General features: G+C 38.3%; 1 protein-coding gene across 1 annotated transcript; it reads right to left on the minus strand.

Annotated features, from left to right (window-relative positions):
* Window positions 1-1,254: 1,254 nt before the first annotated feature.
* Window positions 1,255-23,292, minus strand: LOC134794166 (ionotropic receptor 25a). Its single transcript, XM_063765886.1, has 13 exons — window positions 23,199-23,292; window positions 22,945-23,094; window positions 22,194-22,496; window positions 21,707-22,121; window positions 21,464-21,578; window positions 21,124-21,363; window positions 20,466-20,854; window positions 19,317-19,520; window positions 15,883-16,068; window positions 12,978-13,134; window positions 12,241-12,416; window positions 2,842-3,082; window positions 1,255-1,465 (listed from the first exon to the last, which is right to left on the minus strand). Exons 1-13 carry the CDS (start codon window positions 23,275-23,277, stop codon window positions 1,349-1,351), a joined length of 2,772 nt encoding a protein of 923 aa, XP_063621956.1. The 5' UTR covers window positions 23,278-23,292; the 3' UTR covers window positions 1,255-1,348.
* Between the last annotated feature and the right edge of the window lie 83 nt (window positions 23,293-23,375).

A 23,375-nucleotide genomic window follows, 5' to 3' on the forward strand; every position in this document is an offset into this window, starting at 1 on the left:
TGTATTTTCCTTTCTTTTAGTAGTGTAGGTACCTTCAAGGGAAACAAAGAAAATTGCTTAGAATGAGGCTACCGTTAAAATCACCAGTCAACATGCACGAAAAAAGTATAAATTTCAAATTATCGAATCGCCTAAAATGTCAAAGCTACCTACTGCTCTAATATTCCTTCATATTTCTTGCTTTCTTGCCATGAGTTTATTGCTAAAAGTAAAAACCAGATATGTCAGAGATCCTGAAATTAGTAATTACCTATAAAATAGACAAGATAGACAACTAAGCCTTACTATACCGATGTTGCCGCTGCCGCAGACGGTATACCTACTCCGTATTACTAGAGCCAATATTATGTTAGATTCTTATTGTATTGTAAATATAGGCGAAGCTGAATCGAGCCGTAGTTTTCAGAAAGAACCATGGCATGGCATGACAGCCATTGTCAAGTTTTCTTCAATCATTAAAGCAGCCAGTATCCGTGTAAGTAGCCTTAACTGAGTCAATATCGAGTACCTATAGATTGCTATAGAGTATTGTTCATGATGGCCAATCCAAGCACGACGATGCCTGGTTTACCTCTTTAAAAGAAAAACGCTTGAGGCGCCACGAGCAGGCCTCCAACCCCCGCCCAACTGGGGGAGCATACACCTGTCGGCCTGTCGCGTGTGTGGACGAGGGATCCTCTCCCGCATAGGGCTATACCTACAGCCACGAACGCCAGTGTCGATACTGGGATGCTGCTTAAAACATCTGTCACAGATGAAAAGGCCTATTATTATAGAGTATAGGTTCAATACAAAACAAGCTACGTCTTTATTAATTTGTTCAAAAGTATCACATGTGTTAAAATTAAACGCAGCAGTAAGCGCCTGAAATTATTTTAGGTGAATAAACATACAACAGATGTTTGTGCTAAGTGTTTATTACAGACACACTTGCAATAACAATACCTTATGGAGCAGAACCTAGCCTAAATCTAACTTAATTAGTCATTTAAATAAAGGAAAAACTTAGCAGTGCCGGATTGTTTACATTTTGCATATAGTATTCTAAATACCGCATGCATATTGCATTCAATGTGAATACTTTAAAAATATTTTGTATTTGGTTAAAAGGAAAACAGGTGGCATTAAGGTTTAGGGTTGTAGCTTAGTTTCTGCGTATTTTGCCCTAATTATAGAAAATATCGTCCATTAACTCTTGAGAATCAATAATTATTCAAACCATTCTTTACTTGTAGCTGTTTCCTTTAGGAATTGCAGCCGGCACTGCTAATGGAACATGAAAAATATCTCCCGATCTTAAACTAAGACAGTGTTGAGATCATTTACCGAGATCTAATCTTTTTAGACCTTAAAACTTGGACCTGAAGTTTGAAAGACCCAAATTTCTGGACCTGAACGTGAATCCTTCCCCGATTTTCGTGGTGCTGTGGTCGGCATTGTTCCTTGTTGTTTTCGAGGGTTCCACCTGCAAGAGGAAATGTAACATTAACATTTCAACTAGAAAAGTTTACTCTACGGGAATAGATTGATGGGAATCAGTCTCATCGTATGCTAATGCCCATGAAAATGACGATGGGCAAGTAAATTATGCTCTGAATTGTACTATAGTACCTACTGTTCAGTCTATCCTGTGCAAATGTGCAACGTCTTCAAAACATGGCCTGTTCCTCCACTTAAACCAATAATAAACAGAGATGTGACTTATTTGAAATACTTGTATTTAAAATGCAAATATAAAATGCAAAATACCTATTTTGTGTTTTGTATTTAAATACCTTTTGAAGAAAACTATTTTGTATTTTATTTGAAATAGTTTTTGGGACCTATTTTCTATTTTCAAAATACAAAATACTTTATAGTAGCTAATGTAGGTAGGAGAGTTACATCTCTTCTGATGTTACAGTCCTGGCAACTCTTTCGTTGGATCTGTTTAGTAACGTCGCACATGACCACAATTGTAGCGAGTGGTTAAAAAAGTGGAATCTTGAGTGTTGCGAGGGTTTCAAGGTACGAGAGGAGAGGAGAACAAACTTTCCTGCCCTGGTGAAACACAAACGAGACGTTTTCATCACACCAACGAGAGGCATTAAACTAGCTGTGAAACATTACAAATCTAAATTAATGCTTTTAAGAATTGCCCGTTAAAAACCATCATCCATCCATCCTACCGGTTAATATGAGCAAACAATTAGAAATTTGCACTTTAGATAGAAGACTGATTAACACACTGTTTTCAAAAAATAAAGAGAGTCTTATCAACTCGGAAATTCCGAGTAAACTTTTTTAATTCAGACTAGGTATTCACTGTTCAGAGTGCCTTTTATCGCAAAGTATTTTTAAGAAGTATTTTGAAAATACCTATTTTGTATTTTGCATTTGAAATAGTAAGTATATTAAGGAAGTATTCGTATTTTGTATTTAAATACTTTTTATAAAGTATTTTTCACATCTCTGATAATAAACCACTAATTTTCAACCCACAGAGTAATACAAGCGAGTCATTAGACTCAAAATGGCTATGAAAATGACGAAGACCAAGCTAAATGTTCTGTACTCTTTCACGACCCCCATCTCGATCCAAGCCAACAAGCCAAGCCAATGCCAATTTTCTGAATGAATACAAGCGTAGCGGGTAACTAAGATGACTGACCTGTGTAACATCTCCAATAACCGGCCTCTTCCTCCACTTATACCACCAGTATTCCACGCCCAACGTGATACAAGCCAAGCCAATGCCCATGAAAATGACAATAAACACGCCGACGATGTTCTACATAGACGTAGATTTGTGGCATAGGCATAATAAGTAGTACCTAATAGAATGATACAATAGATTCTGACCTGTGTAACATCTCCAATAACCGGTCTCTTCCTCCACTTATACCACCAGTATTCCACTCCCAACGTGATACAAGCGAGGCCAATGCCCATGAAAATGACGATAAACACGCCGCCGATGTTCTGGATGGAGATGCCGTCGGACTGGTCCTCTTGCTTCTCGCATTTCATGGCTTCCGGGTTGTTATTCCACCAGTTCTCTTTGAGCTTCTCCAGCTTGCGTTTGTTTAGGAGTTGGAGGATTCTGGAACAGGTTTTTACTTAAGTATATACAAAATGTAATAACCGACCCCACGGCAGACCAAAAAAGCGATGGCTCGATGTCGTCAGAGCAGATATGAGCGTAAACGGGCTCACAAGAGAACGCCCAGAATCGCGCAAAGTGGAGGAAAGCAAGTAGGAAAGCGGACGCTGATGGCAAAGGCCGGGATAATAGGTAGAAGACGATGATGACAGGGTGTAACAAAAATAGTGGGGATCCGTTAAAAGCAATTTCGGTGTTGTATTCTGATTAAGAAGAAGTAGACGATTTTTTTTTATGGGGCAGGTCGTTCAAGTCCCAACTGTTATACCTCTATAGGTTACATTCGCATTGCCACTGCAGCCTGCAGCAGCGTTAGCTACTATAGCACCATTGCTTGTGGGGGAAATGGGCGTTGTCACTCTTAATTTCCTTCCAAAAACGCATGTGTTGGCTTTTATCCCTGATAGCGAAGTTCCATTTTCCGTATTACTTAGTTATGGCAGTATTCACATTGTATTCTACAATAGTGTTAATGGGATTGGGAAGTCCCATTTCTATAGAACGTAGCAGTACCTACTCACACAGTCAGGGTGGAAGCGAAAGTCAACAACATCAATCAAGTCCGTCACGCCCCTGCTTTGACCTAATCTAGGCATATATGCAAGACATTCTTACACAAATTTATGGTACCTGTGTTCAGTTTGGCAAGAGTGATGTAAAATGCATCTTACAAATCGTATAATGTAATCATGGAGTCACCATATTAAATCAGTTGCAACTATGTTAGCAAATAGTTGCAACTGATCGCGAATTGGAAATTGTGTGAGTAACATCACAACATGAGTTTATTTTTCTCCATATTTTTTTTTGTCTGGCTGGTCTATGGACACAACGCTATTATTATTAACGCTATTATTGTTAGGCCAAGTTTTCAAGCCAAGTGCCACGTCAAATATGGAGCTTAGCTTACCTATAGGGATATAATTAGGGTCATTGCGTCAGTTCACCGTCCAGTGCCTGTGTCCACCCCCTTGGCGTAGTTGCCACAAAGAATTGTGTATAATTTGAATATATACCTATATGTATTAGGTAGTGTATGCATTTCTTATTGCCAAGATTGTACAAAGTTAATAGTGTAGACAGAGTCTAGACGTTGACGAGACGAGCACCTAGCTATTTCGAAGATAGTAAGAACAGAAGAGGTCCTACTATCTCCGAAACGCGAATACAACGCATGAACGCAAGTAATGCTCAAAGAAAACGTCCAATTGGCAGCTTGTTTCTATTCACCAATAGATGTCGCTACTCGTTACGTTCCGCACTCAACGGTATTGAACTGTAATTCAGCTTTTATAATAAAAGTTTCAAAGGTTTTATGACGAAATGTAAACAGATTAACAGAATATCACAAATTGTTTGACCTTAACCTTGCCCTATTATAAAACAACTTATTCAACTACAAGTCAATATAGGCTGTAATTGTGCAAACAATAGGTACTTTCGATATCGTAACTATGTACTTCAATAATGAAGCCAACTTCAAAGAAAAGTCAGCAATTTTACCCTTTCAAGACTAAAAGACAGCATTTTCATAGAACTATAGCATTTAGGACTTTATTGAATCATAAGTTGTATGCAGTTTGCTACTTGTTAGAATACACAAAACATTCTGCCCCGACTGTGAGCTTGAGCGAATATTACCTCCTGATCAAATGCCTATTACTTGGTATTGGCAACTGTCAAAATTGATGGCACCAGCATAGGTTTTACCTGTCTCTTGTGATTTTGTTCTATATGCGATTTGGCTTTAAGGGCCATAAAATTCCAAAAAACAAACAAGAAAGGAAAGAAAGAAAGAGTTGGTGGTTCTTACTTACTATTCGTAAAAATCACTACACCTTATAAAACAAAGTCCCCCGCCGCGTCTAGAGTCAGTCCATGAAAATTCTGCAGCGGATTTGATAGCCTACGCAGTGCACGTGTTATTTTAAACATCAAACTTCTATGAAATTATCACGTATAAAATGACACTTGCACTGCGTGGGCTATAAAATCCGCTGCAGACTTTTCTTGATCCGACTTTATCTGTTTGTGTGTATGTATAGATGGTCAAGCAAATCTTGTCAGTAGAAAAAGGCGCGAAATTCAAATTTTCTATGAGACGATATCCCTTCGCGCCTACATTTTTAAAATTTGCCGCCTTTTTCTACTGACAAGATCTGCTTGACCAACATATGTTCGCTACAAACTCGATAACTACAGAACGGATTTTCCTGCGGTTTTCACCTATCAATGGAGTGATTCTTGAGGACGGTTTAGATATATAATTTGTTAAGGTTTAGTGTAGGTAACTAATGTGATTTTTAATACGTTGCGGCAAGTTTTCATTTTAAGTCTGTTATATTATATCAAAAACATACCTAAGATATTACTGGACTTGATTGTGTAACTTAGATCTTTTATTTAAACTGTACTTAACTGGTTCCCCGCGATACAGGCGTAGCCCCGACCCGACGAGGCGACCCCTGACATATTCTGTTATGTGTTCTTTTGAAAATAAAACTATTCTTATTCTTATTTAATCGATCGATTGAATCCGTTGCTCCTACTTCACCAGTAATTACCTAAAATCGCATGTCATTAGTTGCAATGCAAGGTCTGTAGAAGCCATTTATACTGGTTCGTATATGATGCCTTCGGAAAGCATCGTTAATGTCTGCCCGAGTCACCTTTGCGACAATTTGCATACAGCATTGACCGTTATTTAGCCCTCATGTCGGTCGCTTACGTAGTCACAGCGATAGCAAATAAACATACGTAACTACACAACTATACATACAAACGTCCTTAGCTAATGTACAGATGTATAGTGCATAATTGTATTTCATGCATCGTATTTTCTTGAAAACGTTCGTATTTGTCATGCTACTTCAGTCAACCTCATTACTTTTTGTACCGAGACAGACTGAAATAGCAAGACACGTTCGTACGTTACCGTGAAAATACGATGGAAAATAATTAAGCACTACATCTGTATATTCAGGGTCGTAAGTACTAAAAGTACGATTAGACAAGTATACCTAAGTGATATTTTTATGATGGAGATTATTAAAGCGTTATTCATATTCATAAAAGGGCATCAAATCTAAAGAGACCTTGACAGACCTTGCAACAAATTTCGGTTTTCGACACATTGCCGATTAAGTAGGTGCAGTGAATGCAATCGATCGATCAAACGCCGCAATGGATCGACAATCGTAAGTACCTACACTATTTATTGCAACGTCACATTGCATTATTTCAACAGGGGGCCGATTTTTGAATTTCGATCGCTCGATTTCGTCACTCGAAAATCGGTGGAAAACGGCGAAATGCTAATTTTTGAAATACGAGCTGTCGAAATTTGGGATCTAGTGGTATTGACCACTCGATTTCAATTCTATTAGTAGAATTTAAACGCCTAGTAGTGGAGATATCATTTAACGAAATACACGAAATCGAGTAATCGAATTTCAAAAATCGGCCCCCTGGCCCCCCGACCCACTTCCACAATGTATGATTGAGTGTAGTTATATTATATTAGACGAAATTAAAATCCGACTGATGTCATTATCAGATAAACAATTGTGCTGTCTATACGTAAACCATAAATAAAATCAAATTTTATCCATTATTATTTTTTCCTATTGAGAAATAAGAATAATACCTAAGCCTAACAGAGAGACAATTGGCATTCATACAACTCATGTCAACACTTTTCTCACGGTTGACGTTAACGTATAATAAATAATAATAATATCAAAGAGAATAGATAGTATAGAGGGGTCCTGTCATAGTAAATTTTGTAGTCACAGTAAATTTACTGCCATCTATCGACACACGACTAAAACTCAAAATGAAAACGTATAAAGTTATCAAAAAATGTATATATATGGATAAATGATTTTATTATTTTTATATAATTTTGATCCATGTTCATTCACTGATATCTATGTGTTAAAATTGTTAAATATGAAACGGTGTCGTCACGCCATCTAGCCGAGGATAGGCTAAAGGTGTGTGCGCCATCTATTCGAGAATGACTTTTACTTGAATTCCGAGGCACGTTTTTTCCTTAGACTTTATACGTCTTATACGAAGTTACATATGTCTTTGATAGTATAGAGGGGTCCTGTCATAGTAAATTTTGTAGTCACAGTAAATTTACTGCCATCTATCGACACACGACCAAAACTCAAAATGAAAACGTATAAAACTATCAAAAAATCTATCTATACATATAATAAAGCTGAAGACGGTCGAAAGTCTGTACATGGAAGACATTTGAAAAAAAGTTTGCTGGGGATACTTAAAATCGATAACAGAACACGTTCCAAAAGTTTTTAGAATTTTTGTCTGTTTGTCTGTTTATCTGTTTATCTGTTTGTCTGTTTATTTGAACGCGCATCACGTGAAAACGGCTGAACAGATTTTGATGAAAACTTTACTAATCTGTCGAAAAAATCCCCGGCCAGGTTATAGGCTATAAAAATTCAACCCCTAAAAGGGGGGGTAGCCACAACACTCGATTGACTTAAGTTTGCCCCTGAATCTTATGGCGCTACTTAGAAAGGAGGGGCAAACTTTTTTCAAATATGTGCTACCACTATTGAGTACCCTGGTAAACTAACAGATGGCGCTGAATTTAATACGTTGTGACATGAATAAGCCCGAGGAAAGATTTTGCCAAATTAACTCTAAGTTTAGAAGACACGGATATCAACAAAAATAATTGAATAATTATGTTGATTTAATAAATTAATAATATATCGAAAAATGTTCGCGCTCGCTTCGCTCGCGTTCTCAATAACTTTCTAAGATATGGCGACTGCAGCAGCATTACTCTGTTGCAACTAGGGCTTGCAAATATTCGAAACTTTCAGGTATTCGAATATTCGACTTTTTCTGACGAGATATTCGAATATTCGAATAATTATTCGAATATTTAAAAAAAATAAGAAAAGGAACGAAAAATCGGTTTATTATCGTTTTATTCAAAAGCTTTTTTCACATATTGCTAAAATTAATGATATTTTGCAGAAATCCACTTATTGACTAGATTTTATCATCCTACTCTGAAATACCCACGTTTATAAAAGCAAGTAAGTACCTAAAACGCAAAAATTAGACATTTTCAATATTTCTTGATAAAACTTTTTATTATAAATGCGTCGTTGCGTGAATTAATATAACTTTAACCATCCAAACACGTATATGTAAGAGAGAAAACATTTTAGGAGGTAATTACTAATCATTTTCTGATTTAAATTAACTTCTTGTCGTTAAGAAGCCTGTAAAATGGCCTTTAATTCCATTGTATTTTGAATCTTTATTGACTTTATTAGTCTTGGCAAGTTTAGTTTTGATTCCTAATGGTCGGCTGTTATATAATAAGTTATATAATTGGTATTGGAATATTTAAGGGAAAAAGTTGGCTGACTACGGGGTGGATTATTCGTTAGCTAAAGGTGCATAGTTCGGTAGGTTTGATAAAGGGCAAGGTTTAGACTTCGAATATTCGCTTAAGGTACGCTTTTACTCAATAAACAAAATGACCCTTTATCTTAAAACTTACGTAAAGTTACTTGTACCTAGAAAAAGCATTAGCCGCACCGTAATAAAACATACTTTTTGATTTCGTTTCCTTTGAAATTGAGTTAGGTTCTTAGGTTTAACTGTATTCATGAAGCCTATTGAGAGGAATACAGTAAAAACATTATTTCCTTCGCATTTGGGTACCTTTGGGTACCTACGGTTCGTCATTCACTGTTAATACCCGGCAAAATACACAGAAACTGTAACTATAACGGATGAAAATAGATTTTACCTAGTAATAAAAAATATTCGAATATTCGAAACCTGAGCGGCCGAATATTCGAATATCAAAACAGGTCGAATATTCGACATATTCGAATATTCGAATATTCGAATTGCAAGCCCTAGTTGCAACGTTGCTGCTGCAGCACTGCAAATTTTCGTGATAAAATGATGTGACTGACTTCCATACTAAAAGTACAAATGTACAACTGTCTAACTGTCTATCAAATTGCGTTTTTATATCGAAAAAATTTCGCGCTCGCTTCGGTCGCGTTTTCTATTACTTTCTAAGATATGGCAACTGCAGCAGCATTATGCTGTTGCAACATTACTGCTGTAGCACTGTCAATTTTCGTGATAAAATGATGTGACTGATTTCCATACTAAAAGTAAAAATGTACAACGGTTTTATATCGAACAATTTTCGCGCCCACTTCGCTCGCGTTTTCAATAACTTTCTAAGATATGATAAAGGTGACATTCGGGTGGCGACTGCAGCAGCATTATTCTGTTGCAACGTTACTGCTGCAGCACTGTCAATTTTCGTGATAAAATGATGTGTCTGATTTCCATACTAAAAGTAAAAATGTACAACTGTCTATCAAATTGCGCTTTTTATATCGAAAAATTTTCGCGCTCGCTTCGCTCGCGTTTTCAATTACTTTATACGATATGACAAATATGACATTCGGGAGGCGACTGCAGCAGCATTACTCTGTTGCTACGTTACTGCTGCAGCACTGTCGATTTTCGTCATAAAATTATGTGACTGATTTCCATACTTAAAGTAAAAATGTACAACTGTCGATCAAATTGCGTTTTTATATCGAAAAATTTTCGCGCTCGCTTCGCTCGCGTTTTCATTAACATTCTAAGATGTGGCGACTGCAGCAGCATTAGGTACTCTGTTGCAACGTTACTGCTGCGGTACTGTCAATTTTCGTGATAAAATGATGTGACTGATTTCCATTCTCAGCTGTAATGCGGCAATGAACGTCACTCAATTTACCAAAAAAATTCAATGTAATCTTGATGACCCTGGGGAGAGGGGGCACGATGGTCTAGAAGTGCTTAGGGCATCAAAATATCTTAATCCGGCACTGGTCGTTTGCGGAGTCAAACGATTTGGGACTCGCATTTTATACGCATTTTCATGCCTTCCCGAAAAAAACGAATCATTCGCGAAAGTCTCGCAACGCATTGAGGTTACAAACGGCACGCGGTCTTCCTCAGGAGTCTGAAGAAGACCACGGTGAGTGGCGCTCTAGCCAGGCAGGCCGCTTCAATCAATCAATCAATCAATCAATCATTTATTTAAGGCATAAAAGCCCATATAATTTGTTAGTAATACAATATAAATTAATCTTAATATGCTAATGTTAGTAAGTACAAAATTAAAATAGAAATAAATTATACTTACTAAAATATCTTATTTAATAAATCAAAGACTGCCACATTCCAAACCACTTCCAAACACTACCGCTGTACGTGCATCAGCATCCAGTGGTGTTGGAACGGGCAGTCTAGCCTCTCGGCCAGCACACGTAACAAGCTGTTGGAGCTACCGCGCAACCGCCCCATCAGTGAGGCAGTACGCTTCCGCATTATGGCGTGAAAGCCATCGGTTCGAGCCTCCGCGAACATACCAGATGCACTGCAGAAGCGCGGCAGACCCAACAGTATCCGGAAAGCATTATTATACTGTACTCTCAAGGTATTGAGAGTACTCTGCGTGTATCTTACCCACAGGCTGCACGTGTAGAAGCTTCGCTTGCGCTCGAGCGCGTATACCTTATTGTATCGTCCGATATACACCTACTACTACTCTGTCGTTTAAATCCCGTGTAAAATTTGAATAAGGGCGAAAAAACTATTGACTTTGGAGTGTAGTTTTATTTAGTGGTACCTAATTGTAAAATATTTTATCTGGACTACAGTCCTCTAGCATATTCATCTGTCAACTTTACTTCAAGTTCCGCCTCCAGGGGAGAGGGAGAGAAATTAGGATTAGAAATTAGCCGCTTACTGACACAGACCGAATTCCACGCGGGCGGAGCCGCGGGCACAGCTAGTTAATATATATGGATAAATGATTTTATTATTTTTATATCATTTTGACCTATGTTCATTCACTGATACCTATTTGTTAAAATTGTTAAATATGAAACGGTGTCTTCACCGCCATCTAGCCGAGGATAGGCCAAAGGTGTATGCGCCGCCATCTGTCCGAGAATGACTTTTTCTTGACTTCCGAGGCACGTTTTTTCCTTAGACTTTATTCATCTTATACGGAGTTACATATGTCTTTGATAATATCATATAATTTACCCTGTATATTTAGAAGTGTTGACTGCTTTAAGTACGATATATAGTTAAATATATAAATATAGGTAAACAAAATGCCGGTCGCCGTCCGCCTGGACCCAATGTTATTTATCCGATTGACTTTGAGAACTAGTTTGGTGTTAAATCAACATATTTATTTATTACCTACCTAAGCAGTTAGAAAGATAGATTTTTGAAGTGAAAACTTCTTTAGCCGCGCTGTGCACTTTTTGTGATGGGGAAAAAATGTTAAACTCGCGACAGGTAAGATTCGTAAGACGTAAGACGGACACGTGACTTGATCGAAAAACTGTTACAATGTCATTGAGTTTTTCTTTATTGATTTAAATGCCATCTAGTGAGTTTCCCTCTAACTGGTACTAATATAACTCGAGTACTAACAGTGATGTGCTTAGGGGTTTCAAGTAATGCGACGAAATAACGCTAGATGGCGTTAACCTCAATAATACGTAGTGCTGCAGACATTTTGCACTAGATGGTGCTGTTATTAATATTTTGACGTAAGACGTAAGACGCTTCGAAAAACTGTTACAGTGTCATTGAGTTTTCACTTCTGCCGGCACTCCCAGAGTGCAACCCGTTGTTTTTTTTTAATGTTGGTGACTTTAAACATTATACTTTATCAATTCACCTTATTCGTGCATGAATGTTGCGTTTGTAAATTCCGCTATGTGGTCAATTTTCAGGAAAGAAAACATTACTTAATATATGGCTTTCAGGATTTACAAAAATCGAGCACTAGACGCTGTTTAATGTTTAACACCACAAATAGGTCACATTGGGATTAAGGCTACTTTCCGGCAGACGGGCTTAAACCTGCGGTATGTCCTTTCGCCGGACACTTTCTGTTATCTTGCTGCTAAGCAGAACAGGTAAAGAAAATACTCCTTTATCTGTACATCTCCGCAGAAAGCATCCTGAAGACACCCAGCTAAAATGAGAGAGGAGATACTAACGCATTATTAAACTGGTCCTTCAGCGGTGACCCTTGCTGGACGGCAATGGCGTAAGGTTTCCGAGAGAACTCGTCTCCGACCATCTGAAGGTCGCAGCTGGTCAGAACATAGTAACGCACGTCGGTAGCATCGCCGAGCCATGCGAAGCCTTCGCTGGAGCTCTCAGAGTCGCGGACCTGGCCAAAATATATGGAATTAGGTGCTGCTAGAATTAGCTTTACCATTGATACCATCAGTGATACAACTGTCTAACGGGCATAGAACGTAATTGGTACCTAAACAATTTGTTTAACACGGGAGATACAAACGCACGACTGGCACAAGATCGAAAAATAAAAATAAATAAAAAGGTGCATACTTATAGGGTTTCCACGGAAGACCAGCGTCGAGATCCTTAGGTGGTATCTTGACATTAAGCTGAGTGGAGACCTTTTCAGTGACGCTTAATAATAAATTATTAGTTCTGTTGTCTCATAATGTAATACCTAAATTTAAGCGTTTTCTGAATAAATTTCTTCTATTCATATCAGGTCAGGCTTAGGCTGACTCTCGAGCGAATAACTTTGAACTTTGAAAATTTCTTAAGGACTGTTTCTTACCGGGTAGTCCAAAACCGCTAGCTTCGCTCATTCCACGTCGCTCAACAGGCGATTAGTGACACAAACAAACACTTGTAAAACAAAAGATGGGCGTTTTAAAAGGCATCCCTAATATGCCTGTATGTAATACGTACGTACCCTTTGGACTGCTTCTTCGACGGAATTTGGTAATCCAGCTTCCTTCATCGCCTGCCACATTTTGCTGTATTTGTCGCTCACAGGGTAGTCCCAGACTGCTAGCTTCGCTCGTTCCACATCGCTCAGGCTGTCGTTGAGGCTCATCTCTTTCCATATTCTATATAAAATGTTATATTAGTAGGTATATCGTAGGTAAAGATGTTTAGGAGTTTAGATAAAACCCAAGATGTGATATTCGTTTATGTCAATGCAAAACACTAAAATGCTGGCTAAAATTACACAAAGCCAGTAAATTTCCTTAAAATCCTATCTTTCCCTATTTTTCTTTCATTCACTTTAAAATTACTTTTATGTATTGCTCAAAATAGCTCAATTTCTCGAAAATGTAAATGTTTTGGAACTAATGCAATTATCCTGAAAAAAGCCATCCTTTATTTATCCACAGCAAAAACAACACTGGTTACAAAAGTATTGTTAACATGCCCGTATATTTTTATATAAGTCATATCGTCAAGCTGAAAGAACAAGGTGAATGACCGATAAACCGATAATAAGAATTCTACGGAAACGCCTCATAACCACATGAGCAAATATTGCGAGATCACGTCATTCAAGAACGTCTGAAAGACGAACATTCATTCAGAATCATAAACAAGCCGTTTCGTTTTTAAATAATATTATGAAATGAAATATGAACTGTTTGAAAATAAAATATAGCTATGCCGTACACGGCGGGAAGAAGTTGATAACTGACGGGAAAAAAATTAAGAAATTTGAACCTCATAAGATATTTTATTTTAAGTTCAAATTTCGAGTTAAAGTCGGACCAAAAAAAGGCTGCAGCGGATTTGATAGGCCCCGCAGTACAAGTGTCATTTATACGTCATAATTTCATAGAAGTTTGACGTTTAAAATAACACTTCCACTGCGTGGGCTATCAAATCTGCTGCAGACTATTCTTGGTCTGACTGTGGTCTGACTATATCAACTTCATCCCGCCGTGTACCATTTTAATTATTAAGTAAGTTTCTAATTATATGCTAGTTATAAAGAGCCGAGGGAATTTGGCCTGTTCATCTCATTGGGCTGCTGCGTCCGTCGACCACCTTCCAGGTTATCACTGTCTTTCCTTCTTTCTTTGTTTCTTCTTTCTGTCTTTGTTTTGACCATAGTCTAATAAAACATGGTCTTCCATTCCCAGAGTGACACGGGGCTACGTCACAACAACATGGCCGCTATATATAGCGCTATCGCATATTATCATATAGCGCTGTCGCATGATGACGTAAGCCCGTGTCAGTTAGGTGACCTAGAAAAGACGGGAATGGAGTACCAGGCGGAGTATATTATTATACCATGGTTTTGACATATCATTGCATCAATTGCATGAAGGTTTGTGATGTCATGAGAATCTAGTTGCTACTAAAACAATCAGTAGGCGGGTTTAGTCTTAGAGCAATTAGTAACTGGAGACGTCATGGCTGTAATTTTCTGTACGAAGTCTGCCGATTTTTGCGGGGGCGGGGCGTCAAATGTAAGTATACATATTGCTATTTCTACATGATTTGTACGTAACGTACAAATACAGTCCATACAAAAGTTTGCACTATTGTGCAAGTTTTTCGGCAGAGGGGTAAGCTCTTAAAGGCGACTCCAGTTATTAAATACTCTAAGTACAACGATGTCATTTTATTAAACAAACGTTAATTTCATGACATGATGTCACAGTCGCAAATACCGCGTTACGTATAAATATAGGAATTACGAGTCTCATAGTCATAATCATAACTTAGTATATTCGGTTTAATGTTGTTGATTAAAATAGTTGAGATGACGTATGTTGTTCTAAGAATGTAAAGCTTCTGTCACACTGGCGGCAGGATGCGGATGTGGCGCGATATTTAAATTTATATTCAATGAGGTTGGCCGGTCAATTTTTTTTACCATGGCGCCAGCATTCTACGATTAGTGTCAAATTCTTGTTTTTTTTATCTGGATCCTTTAAGCCAAATCTCATATTAAACAAAACTAGAGACAGGTAAAACCTTTGCTGGCGAGTGGCGCCATCTATAAAAACGTTTGACAGTTGCCAACCGTATTGGAAGCGATCTCATTGCATTTTAATATTTCCAATGCGTTGGTCTAAAGAGTTTTTCTGATAAATTTATTCCGAAATGAGACTAATTAAATCATTTTCACTAGAGGATTTTTTAAACAGCATTTTTAATTAGAAATAATAGAGAAGAGGCCGTGCAAGGTCGTTCAAGTGTTTGTTTTGACTGTACACATAGGTATGTCACATAAATCACTTAATATTAACAGTTCCGAATACTAGATAATAACCTGATTTTCGATATATGCCATGCGTTCGAAGTACGTACGCCACGCGTCATCGCAGCAAAGCGCAAAGCCGTTCAGCGGGGCGTACTGTACTGACGGCCTAGTCAAGGTTACAATCGCTATCGCTTCGACAACGAAAAGCACTGTGTCTCTCTATCACCCTTTCATATTAGTGTGACAGTGACAGTTGCGTTTCCATCGCTACGGAGCGTAAGCGATTGGCATCTTGGCTACGCGGCCTGCTTCGACAGATCGGCCATAAATAGTGATTCGATTGGCGTATTCAAATGCATACCCTACCTTTTATCTCATAGTAACTACTTAGGGTATATGTACCTACTTTCGAATACTAAATAATACGTACTCATAAAACCTGACTTCGATATGCGCCATGCGTTAGAAGTACGTCATCGCAGCAGAGCCGTTCAGCGGGGCGTCATGTGCTGCTTTGACAGGTCGTCGAGGGATTCTATGGGCGTATTCAAATGCAAACCCTACCTATTATCTCATAATAACTACGTAAGTACGTATATGTACCTACTTTCTAATACAAAATAATACTTACTCATAAAACCTGACTTCGATATGCGCCATGCGTTCGAAGTACGTCATCGCAGCAGAGCCGTTCAGCGGGGCGTACTGTATCTTGTACTGCTTTGACAGGTCGTCCAGGGATTCGATGGGCGTATCCAAACGAGACACGGTGAGAAAGGCGGCCAAGTTAGCTGTGTATGATGCTATAATGATAAACCTGAAATGGTCAGACTTATTGAGCGGTGTAGCTAGTGTTTTTTCGACGCTTTTGTACACAAGATTATAATATGTAGGGTAGTGCTGAAGGACTTTTGTAATGGGACCAACCTGGAAATCAGAAAAATTGGCTTGCCCATAGAAAAAATATTTATTACATATTACAACTGGTTTTTTTTTTCATTATACCTTCAGCTGCTGACTCTGTATAACCTCCATCGATTGCACTTATAATAGAAAAATAGTTTTTCTGTTATAAGTGCTTAGCCTATTCAGGCTTACAGGTATCATTTTACTTATTTTACATCCACCTAATAGTATTTTTTTAAAGCATAGATATTTAGTAAATATGTACGGAAGTGTTCCGCTAGCTTAACGTACGAAATCACAAATAGGTGTAAAAACGCTTCGAGACAAACCGTCAAAGAGATATGCAAACAATTAATATGCCCTAGCTTGACCATTCTTATAATCATGATGTTTATCGTTAACCTTCATACTCGTAAGCTCGCAGCGTTATAAATGTCATTTATATAATTATATATAAGTACTACAATGTAAATCAGTGTAAAGAGTAAAAACATGCCATTGCAAACGAGATTCATTTGTTTGACTAATATTGTTAAAATATTAAGCAAGCCGGAGAATATTATTAATGCAACTCATAGGAGTTAATAGTATTTTCGCAGCTAGGTATTTAAAGACTCATAAATTTGCCATGGTTTTCAGTTTACATACATACCTACACGTACCTACTTTCCGCTGTGGTTATGCCACTGGTTGACTGTATTTCAACATATATTAGGGTTCCGTACCTATTTATATTATGGTCTGGCATTTTATAACAAAGTATAACGTCACTAAGACACGCACTAAAGAATAGTAAAACTTGGAAATACAAATACCGAGGTAAATTCCAAGTCATTCACCTGTTGGGCGTGGTCGGTTTACAAATGCATGGGCTTCTGACATTTCCTAGCGCTTAAACTTGCTTGGTTTGATACTGAACCGAAGCATAATTTATGGGTACCGGTACATACCTTTAATAGGTAATAGAAATAGAAATCGTTTATTTGCAAACCATGGTACATAGTTGGTAAATAAAAACATAGAATCACATGGCACCCTATAAAGGGTATAGCAAGTATTCTTATAGCTAGGTAGGACTACTTTGTATAGTAGTATACTCGTAGTATAACAATGTCTTTGCTTTTACACGTTGCCTTTAGGCAGGAACATAGATTTTTTTGCCACAGTTAGGCTTCTGCGACTTGGGTTATACTACATTTTATAAAATTATACTTAACCTATGAGGGAGATCAAAGTTAGTATGTACTTAGCTTTATACCTACTTATAATTAATTTATTACTATTTAACTTATTTACAAATTAAGTAGAGCTATCTTCCATAAATTCTTGTATGGAATAGTATGCTTTCCTTATAAGAAGTGATTTCAGATTTGATATGAAGGGGTTTAATTTCTCTATATTTCTTATTGTGTTGGGCAATTTATTATAAATATGTATTGCTCTGAAGTACGGGCCTTTTTTGTACATTTCTAAGATTGGTTCCGGAGATATAAGTTTATTTTTTCGGCGTGTGCTTTTACAGTATTCAAATAGTTCGGTATTTTTTCTGACAAAAATGGATATTTCTAATATGTAGAGGGACGGTAGTGTTAAGATTTTAAGGCTTGTGAAATATGATTTGCAACTGTCTATTTGTTGTATGTTTGCTAATATACGTACACATTTTTTTTGAGCTATAAGGAGATCGTGTGTATCAGTACTATGGCCCCAAAGGATAATGCCATAGCGTAACCAGGCTTGAGCGTAAGATTGGTATGTAGATAAGGCGCACTCAGTATGGGTGTTTGACTTTAAAACATATAAAGCATAGAGGAAGGAAGAAAATTTGGATTTTATTTTGGATATATGTTTCTTCCAGTCAAGGTGAGAGTCAAGAGTTATTCCTAGTAGGGTACATTCTGATTCTTCTTCTATGTTTAAATCTCTCAGAAGTGGTGACAAATCGGTAGGTCTTTTTTGATAGGGTCTAAATTGTATTATTTTTGTTTTGGCTGTATTTATTAATAAGTTGTGTTCTTGTAACCAGTTTGAGATATTGGTGAAAGCTTCTTTAATATGCGAGTAATTGTCGGAGTTGTTGTCGTGTCTAAAGAGGAGGGAGATGTCATCGGCAAAAATAATACACTTATGATTTGTTATTTTAGGTAGGTCATTTATATATATAAGAAATAATAGACATCCTATGACGCTGCCCTGAGGAATAGAGTTGTTGATGGTTTGCCAATTTGACTGTAGTTTTACTAGTTTTTTGGAGTCTTTAAAGTGGTGTTCTATTTGTACGTACTGCTGTCTATTGTGGAGATATGATTTTAGCCAGCTGTAGGCGTTGCCGCGAATTCCTATTTCATAAAGTTTGGATAGCAGTATTGGATGGGAAACTCTATCGTACGCTTTAGACATATCCAACAATAGACCAATGGCATAGTTTTTAATTTTGATGTTTTCTAGTATTGCTTGAATAAATGTGTAGACTGCTTGGGTGGTGGATCGTTTTTGGCGGAAGGCAAATTGGTTATCTTCGAGTAGGTTATATTTTTCTAAAAATGTATTAATCCGGTCGGCCATGCATCTTTCGAATATTTTTGAGAACGAGGGTAAGAGGGCAATTGGTCTTCGTAAATAGACCTATACCTTAAATACCTTATATAAATTTCATACACACAATTTTGAAATTTAGTTTGTGAATTAGACGATTCGTTCACGATTCATGAAATACATGATTGTTTCATATTAGATACCGTTAACTGTCCATCGGTAAACCTTATTATAAAAGACATAAGGTCCACCAATTGACATTTAAGAGTGTTACTTTTTGTAGGTAGGTACATAATATATATCTTTGCTACCGTCCCGCTGGCGCTATGACCGGCTCTTAAATTTTACGACATCGAACGCGTGCGAGGTAATAAACAACAAATTAGTTAATTAAAACAGCACATTGCATAGATTTCGTAGCTCATAAAGTCGCTAGCCGTCATAAATTCAACTCTATCCCATTGCTACTAGGGCTTAATTTTGAAAGAACACAAGCCAGGTACTGTAAAGAGAAAGGCTCAACCAAATATGAACCTTTACGACGTGCAATTAAAGTCAAAAGCTAGCTAAGTCATGTCTCGGTTAAAATATTTTTAAAAATGGAATTGTTTAAATGGCGTTTACCCAAACAGCCACCAAGTAGCGGCCAGCAGTCGGCCAGAGAGGTTTTTCGGCGCCTCCCCACCTCCTTGCGGAGTTAGTGACGTCATGCAGAACCATAGACACTCCTTTAGGTTGAATTCGCGTTTTTCTTCGTCGTCTTTGTATTTTTCGCGGTTATTTTGATAACTATATGGACTCCATTTGTCGAAGATCCACATTAGAAAACTGGAATGAATATCAGAATGTAATTTACAGGTAATTAATTCTCAAGTAGTTTAGTATATTAATGACGATATTGTTATTGATTAATTAGAAACTACGACCCTCGGAGTAATTAACAATGGAGCCGCCATGTCTAAAATTTTCGGTACAAAATAGTCTGCCGTTTTTTGCGGGGGAGGGGCACATCAAATGTATAGGTACGTCATGTCAGATAAACGTCAGTCCATACATATGGTTGACATGTGGTTGACCATTGGCCGCCTTTTTTCGACAGAGGGGAACGCCTGTTAATGGCGGCTCCATTGTTAATTACTCCGAGCTACGACCGCATTAAGCTATCTGACAGCATCACATTCCAGTATCATTTCCTTTCTTATATACCTGACGCAACTACACAAGCACCGAATAAAGATAAAGGCCTCTCCAAACGTCGCCCATAATCGCATGCGATTTGTAATATTACATTTTACATTACAATCCTAGGTACATTCATAAAATCGCATGCCATTTATTGCAACGTCTATAGAAGCCTTAAGGGAATAAGTGCATGATTGGTTATTAGCCTTCATTGTTCAATTGTTCGCTTATTTCAAATTGGTTGGCTGGTCAGTACACCTCGAAATCCATAAAACTTTAGAGTTATGAATCATAAACCGTTTTAGTGTTTTACCTTAAGTAATGGAAGATAGACAGGTCGCTGTTTGACCTCGTTCCACTAAATCAGATAAGAAATTATGGAAGCAGGTGTACGCTCGCCCATCGATCGTTACCAATTGTAATAAACGTGTAAATGTCACGGATGACCAGCCATAAACAATTTAACTCACGCGACGGTACAAGTTCACTGGTCCAAGATCGTTTGGTATTTATCAAGAAATCGCCTATTAAATATGGTGTGTTTAATCAATCAAACAACTTTACCTTGCTAACAGGTTTTCGCAAGCTTACCTAGTAAAGAAATATGCAGCCAGTATGGACAGCCAGACGTCGTCCTCCAAAACCGTTAAGAATTTGAAAAGAGAAGTCGGTGTTCTAGGCAGTTTCATCAGGATAGTGATGCCGACTAAATCGTAGTAGGGAACGGTGAAATCTACCACGTTTTCTCTCTCCGCCATCACGGATAACGAACTCAGTCCTATGTCGGCTCGCTTTTCGATGAGTTCCTTGATAATTCCATTCCAGTTGCCGTTTTCGTCCATGGTTCCGAAGTTACCATCGGGCACTAGCGTTATTTCATAGTCGAACTTGACGATTTGGCGAATCTCCTCGATGAGATCGATACAATAGCCTTTAAAACCTTTTGGGGCTTCGTCATCCCTTATAATGAACGGCTTTTGCTAATAACAAAAACAACAGAACTTAATAGAAGTTACCTAAGGGAAAAGGTGCACCTACCTACTCCAGCCAGATAGAAAAAGGGATTGGAAAGATATTCGTGATTCGCAAAAATTCGTTCAGTATTTCACAAATGTCAACACTCACATGTATAGCGATTAATGAACCGGTGGAAGCAAATAAATTATGACGAGATTGTTTACACAGCTGTTCGAGATTTTTATCAAAAGAAGAAAACATTGAGAAAGAACAATGAGCGGCGTGCACCCACCTCTACTGTAACCACTCTATACACGAGTTGGGCCGAATAATCGCTCATATTTTGGGGGTCGGTAAGCGTCAGCGGGTTAGAAAGCCCGGCCTTCCAGGAACCTAAGTTCCGGCTGCCTATAGACGCGCCGTCTTTCACGGTAACCGCCGACAAATCTGTGTTGAATTCCATGTAACTTCTGCCATTCATCGGGTCGTCCTCGGGAATAAAGAAAGGGGCGTACGTCGGTGTTTCTTTTATCTGGAAAGAAAAGTTTGCTTTGTAAATATAAATGGCACGTCATAAACAGAGCGCGTATTGTTTCTAGGCCAGGTAGCAACAAGCGCCGTTAGACTCGTACCTCGTGAAAAGCCGTCTTCAGATCCAAGGTCCGATTCGGAGTATTCTTGCCGTCGTAATCGTCACAACTAATATATCTCATATCATTTGGCCATTTGCCAGAATCCAACAGTGATCTGGAAAATCATAAAACTGAGGCATGGAATATACCGCTCTATAATTAGACTCTACCTACATTACATTGCACGTGGTTTAATGCTAATTTTACGTGACTAGGTACACAAGCACTGAAATAGGGAATTACTTGACTGTTAGGAATGTTCTCAGGGAGAGGTCGAAGTAGAAAGCGGAGGTGATCTCAGGCTCTCCGTTCATGCTGTATGTAGTTTTGATCTTTCCTAGTCGATCCCGGCTTTTTGCGTCAGGAGTCGGTTTCATGTACACGATAGTAGCATCTTTGCAGCCGCAGCTAATATCTCCTTTATCCAACGTCAAGGCGAACCACGCAGTTTTCCTCCCAAAATACTGGTTTTCGTCGGCTGCGTCCAGTACATTTTTTATAGTCCGTAGACTGCCAACGACAAAGAAATTGACTATGTCGAGTTCACGTAAGCTTCTTAGTTGAGTTTTGATTTCGTCTCTGTTGTAACTTTTGACCGGCGTGATGACATGTCTAGTGGGGATGTTCTGTAGAAGTGATTTGTATTTATGATCCATCACTGAAAAAACAAACCGTACATGAGGCAACACTTTTCAGGGGAAACCCCAAAACATAAAGCATGAAAACATACCAAAGAACTCATCAAAGATAATGGCAGCGTTAGTGATGTCTTGCTTGGTAACTATGGCTCGTATGGACTCTGGTAGAACATCGGCTGGCGGCATCACTTGTAAGAGGAACTTGGTCTGATTGGCATCGAGGTTCCGCCACTGGCGCAGGTCGCCGGCCTGGCCGAACGAGCCAGAAATGGTGGGCAGGCCCAGTGCCGCGGTGAACGACTTTATGGTCTCTGAGCCCACGCCCGTCATGGTAAAATCGAGGACAACGTGAGGCGTTTTCTTGGCCGACAACATGTCATTGTATTTTCTGCAAACTACAACAACGAACTGTATCAGAGTTAGACCAAGATAAGTCTGCAACGATTTTGATAGCACACGCAGTTTAAGTGTTATTTATGTATTTTATACGTCATAATTTGATAGAAATTTGACGTTTAAAATAACACTTGCACTGCGTGTGTTATCATAATCGTTGCAGACTTGTCTTGGTCTGACTCTATTTGGAATTAATGGTATATGATGCTGCAAGTAGATGAAAAAAAATTAGTTCATCGGCTGCATTTATAGTATTTTTCACAGAGCATGGGTACGGTGACAGATGCCATCTCAGTACCCATTCAGTTTAAAAAATACCTACTATAGTTAGAAAGTTCAAAATTGTTTGGAATGAGTAGTGAAGTGTGTGAAAGTCACTGAAGAGACGGTGCAGAAAATTGTGACCATATTGTGACTACATAAAGATTTAAACCTGTCTAACCTTACCATTTTCTAAGAAAGCTTTAGCATCAGTCCTGTTTCCCACCACGATGACGGGATCAACCGCCAGCCCCAAAGTCGGATTCCGCCGCACATACTCTTTCGCCACTTCAAACGATTTCTCAGCCAACGCGTTATTTTCCTCATTGATAAGCACTGAAATATTTTTATTTAGTCGAGAAATGTTAACATAACATACCTACTACATTAGTTAGATAAATCTCGTATTTCAAATTAACTGCCACAAAATATCCACTTACAAACGTTTATATTCTGCGTTGTCTGAGAAAATGAAACTGGCACGAACAAAAATAGAAGCAAGATGGTGAGTGAAGACATTCTAATAATTTGTAGCCAATGTTATTTTATTTTGAACATGCATCTCCAGTCCGAGCCCGCCCGCCTGCTGGTCCCCTCGCGGCCGACTGGGTCGGGTC

Source organism: Cydia splendana, chromosome 10 (assembly GCF_910591565.1).
Source record: "Cydia splendana chromosome 10, ilCydSple1.2, whole genome shotgun sequence".
Lineage (NCBI taxonomy): Eukaryota > Metazoa > Arthropoda > Insecta > Lepidoptera > Tortricidae > Cydia > Cydia splendana.

What these genes read in the sequence shown, in the direction of transcription:
- LOC134794166 (XM_063765886.1), bottom strand. Translation starts at nt 23,277, where the DNA reads ATGTCTTCACTCACCATCTTGCTTCTATTTTTGTTCGTGCCAGTTTCA. An exon ending in AACGCAGAATATAAACGTTT is followed by an intron (nt 23,095 to 23,198) that starts GTAAGTGGATAT and finishes AAAATATTTCAG; the next exon opens with TGCTTATCAATGAGGAAAAT. An exon ending in TGAAGACGGCTTTTCACGAG is followed by an intron (nt 21,364 to 21,463) that starts GTACGAGTCTAA and finishes TTTTCTTTCCAG; the next exon opens with ATAAAAGAAACACCGACGTA.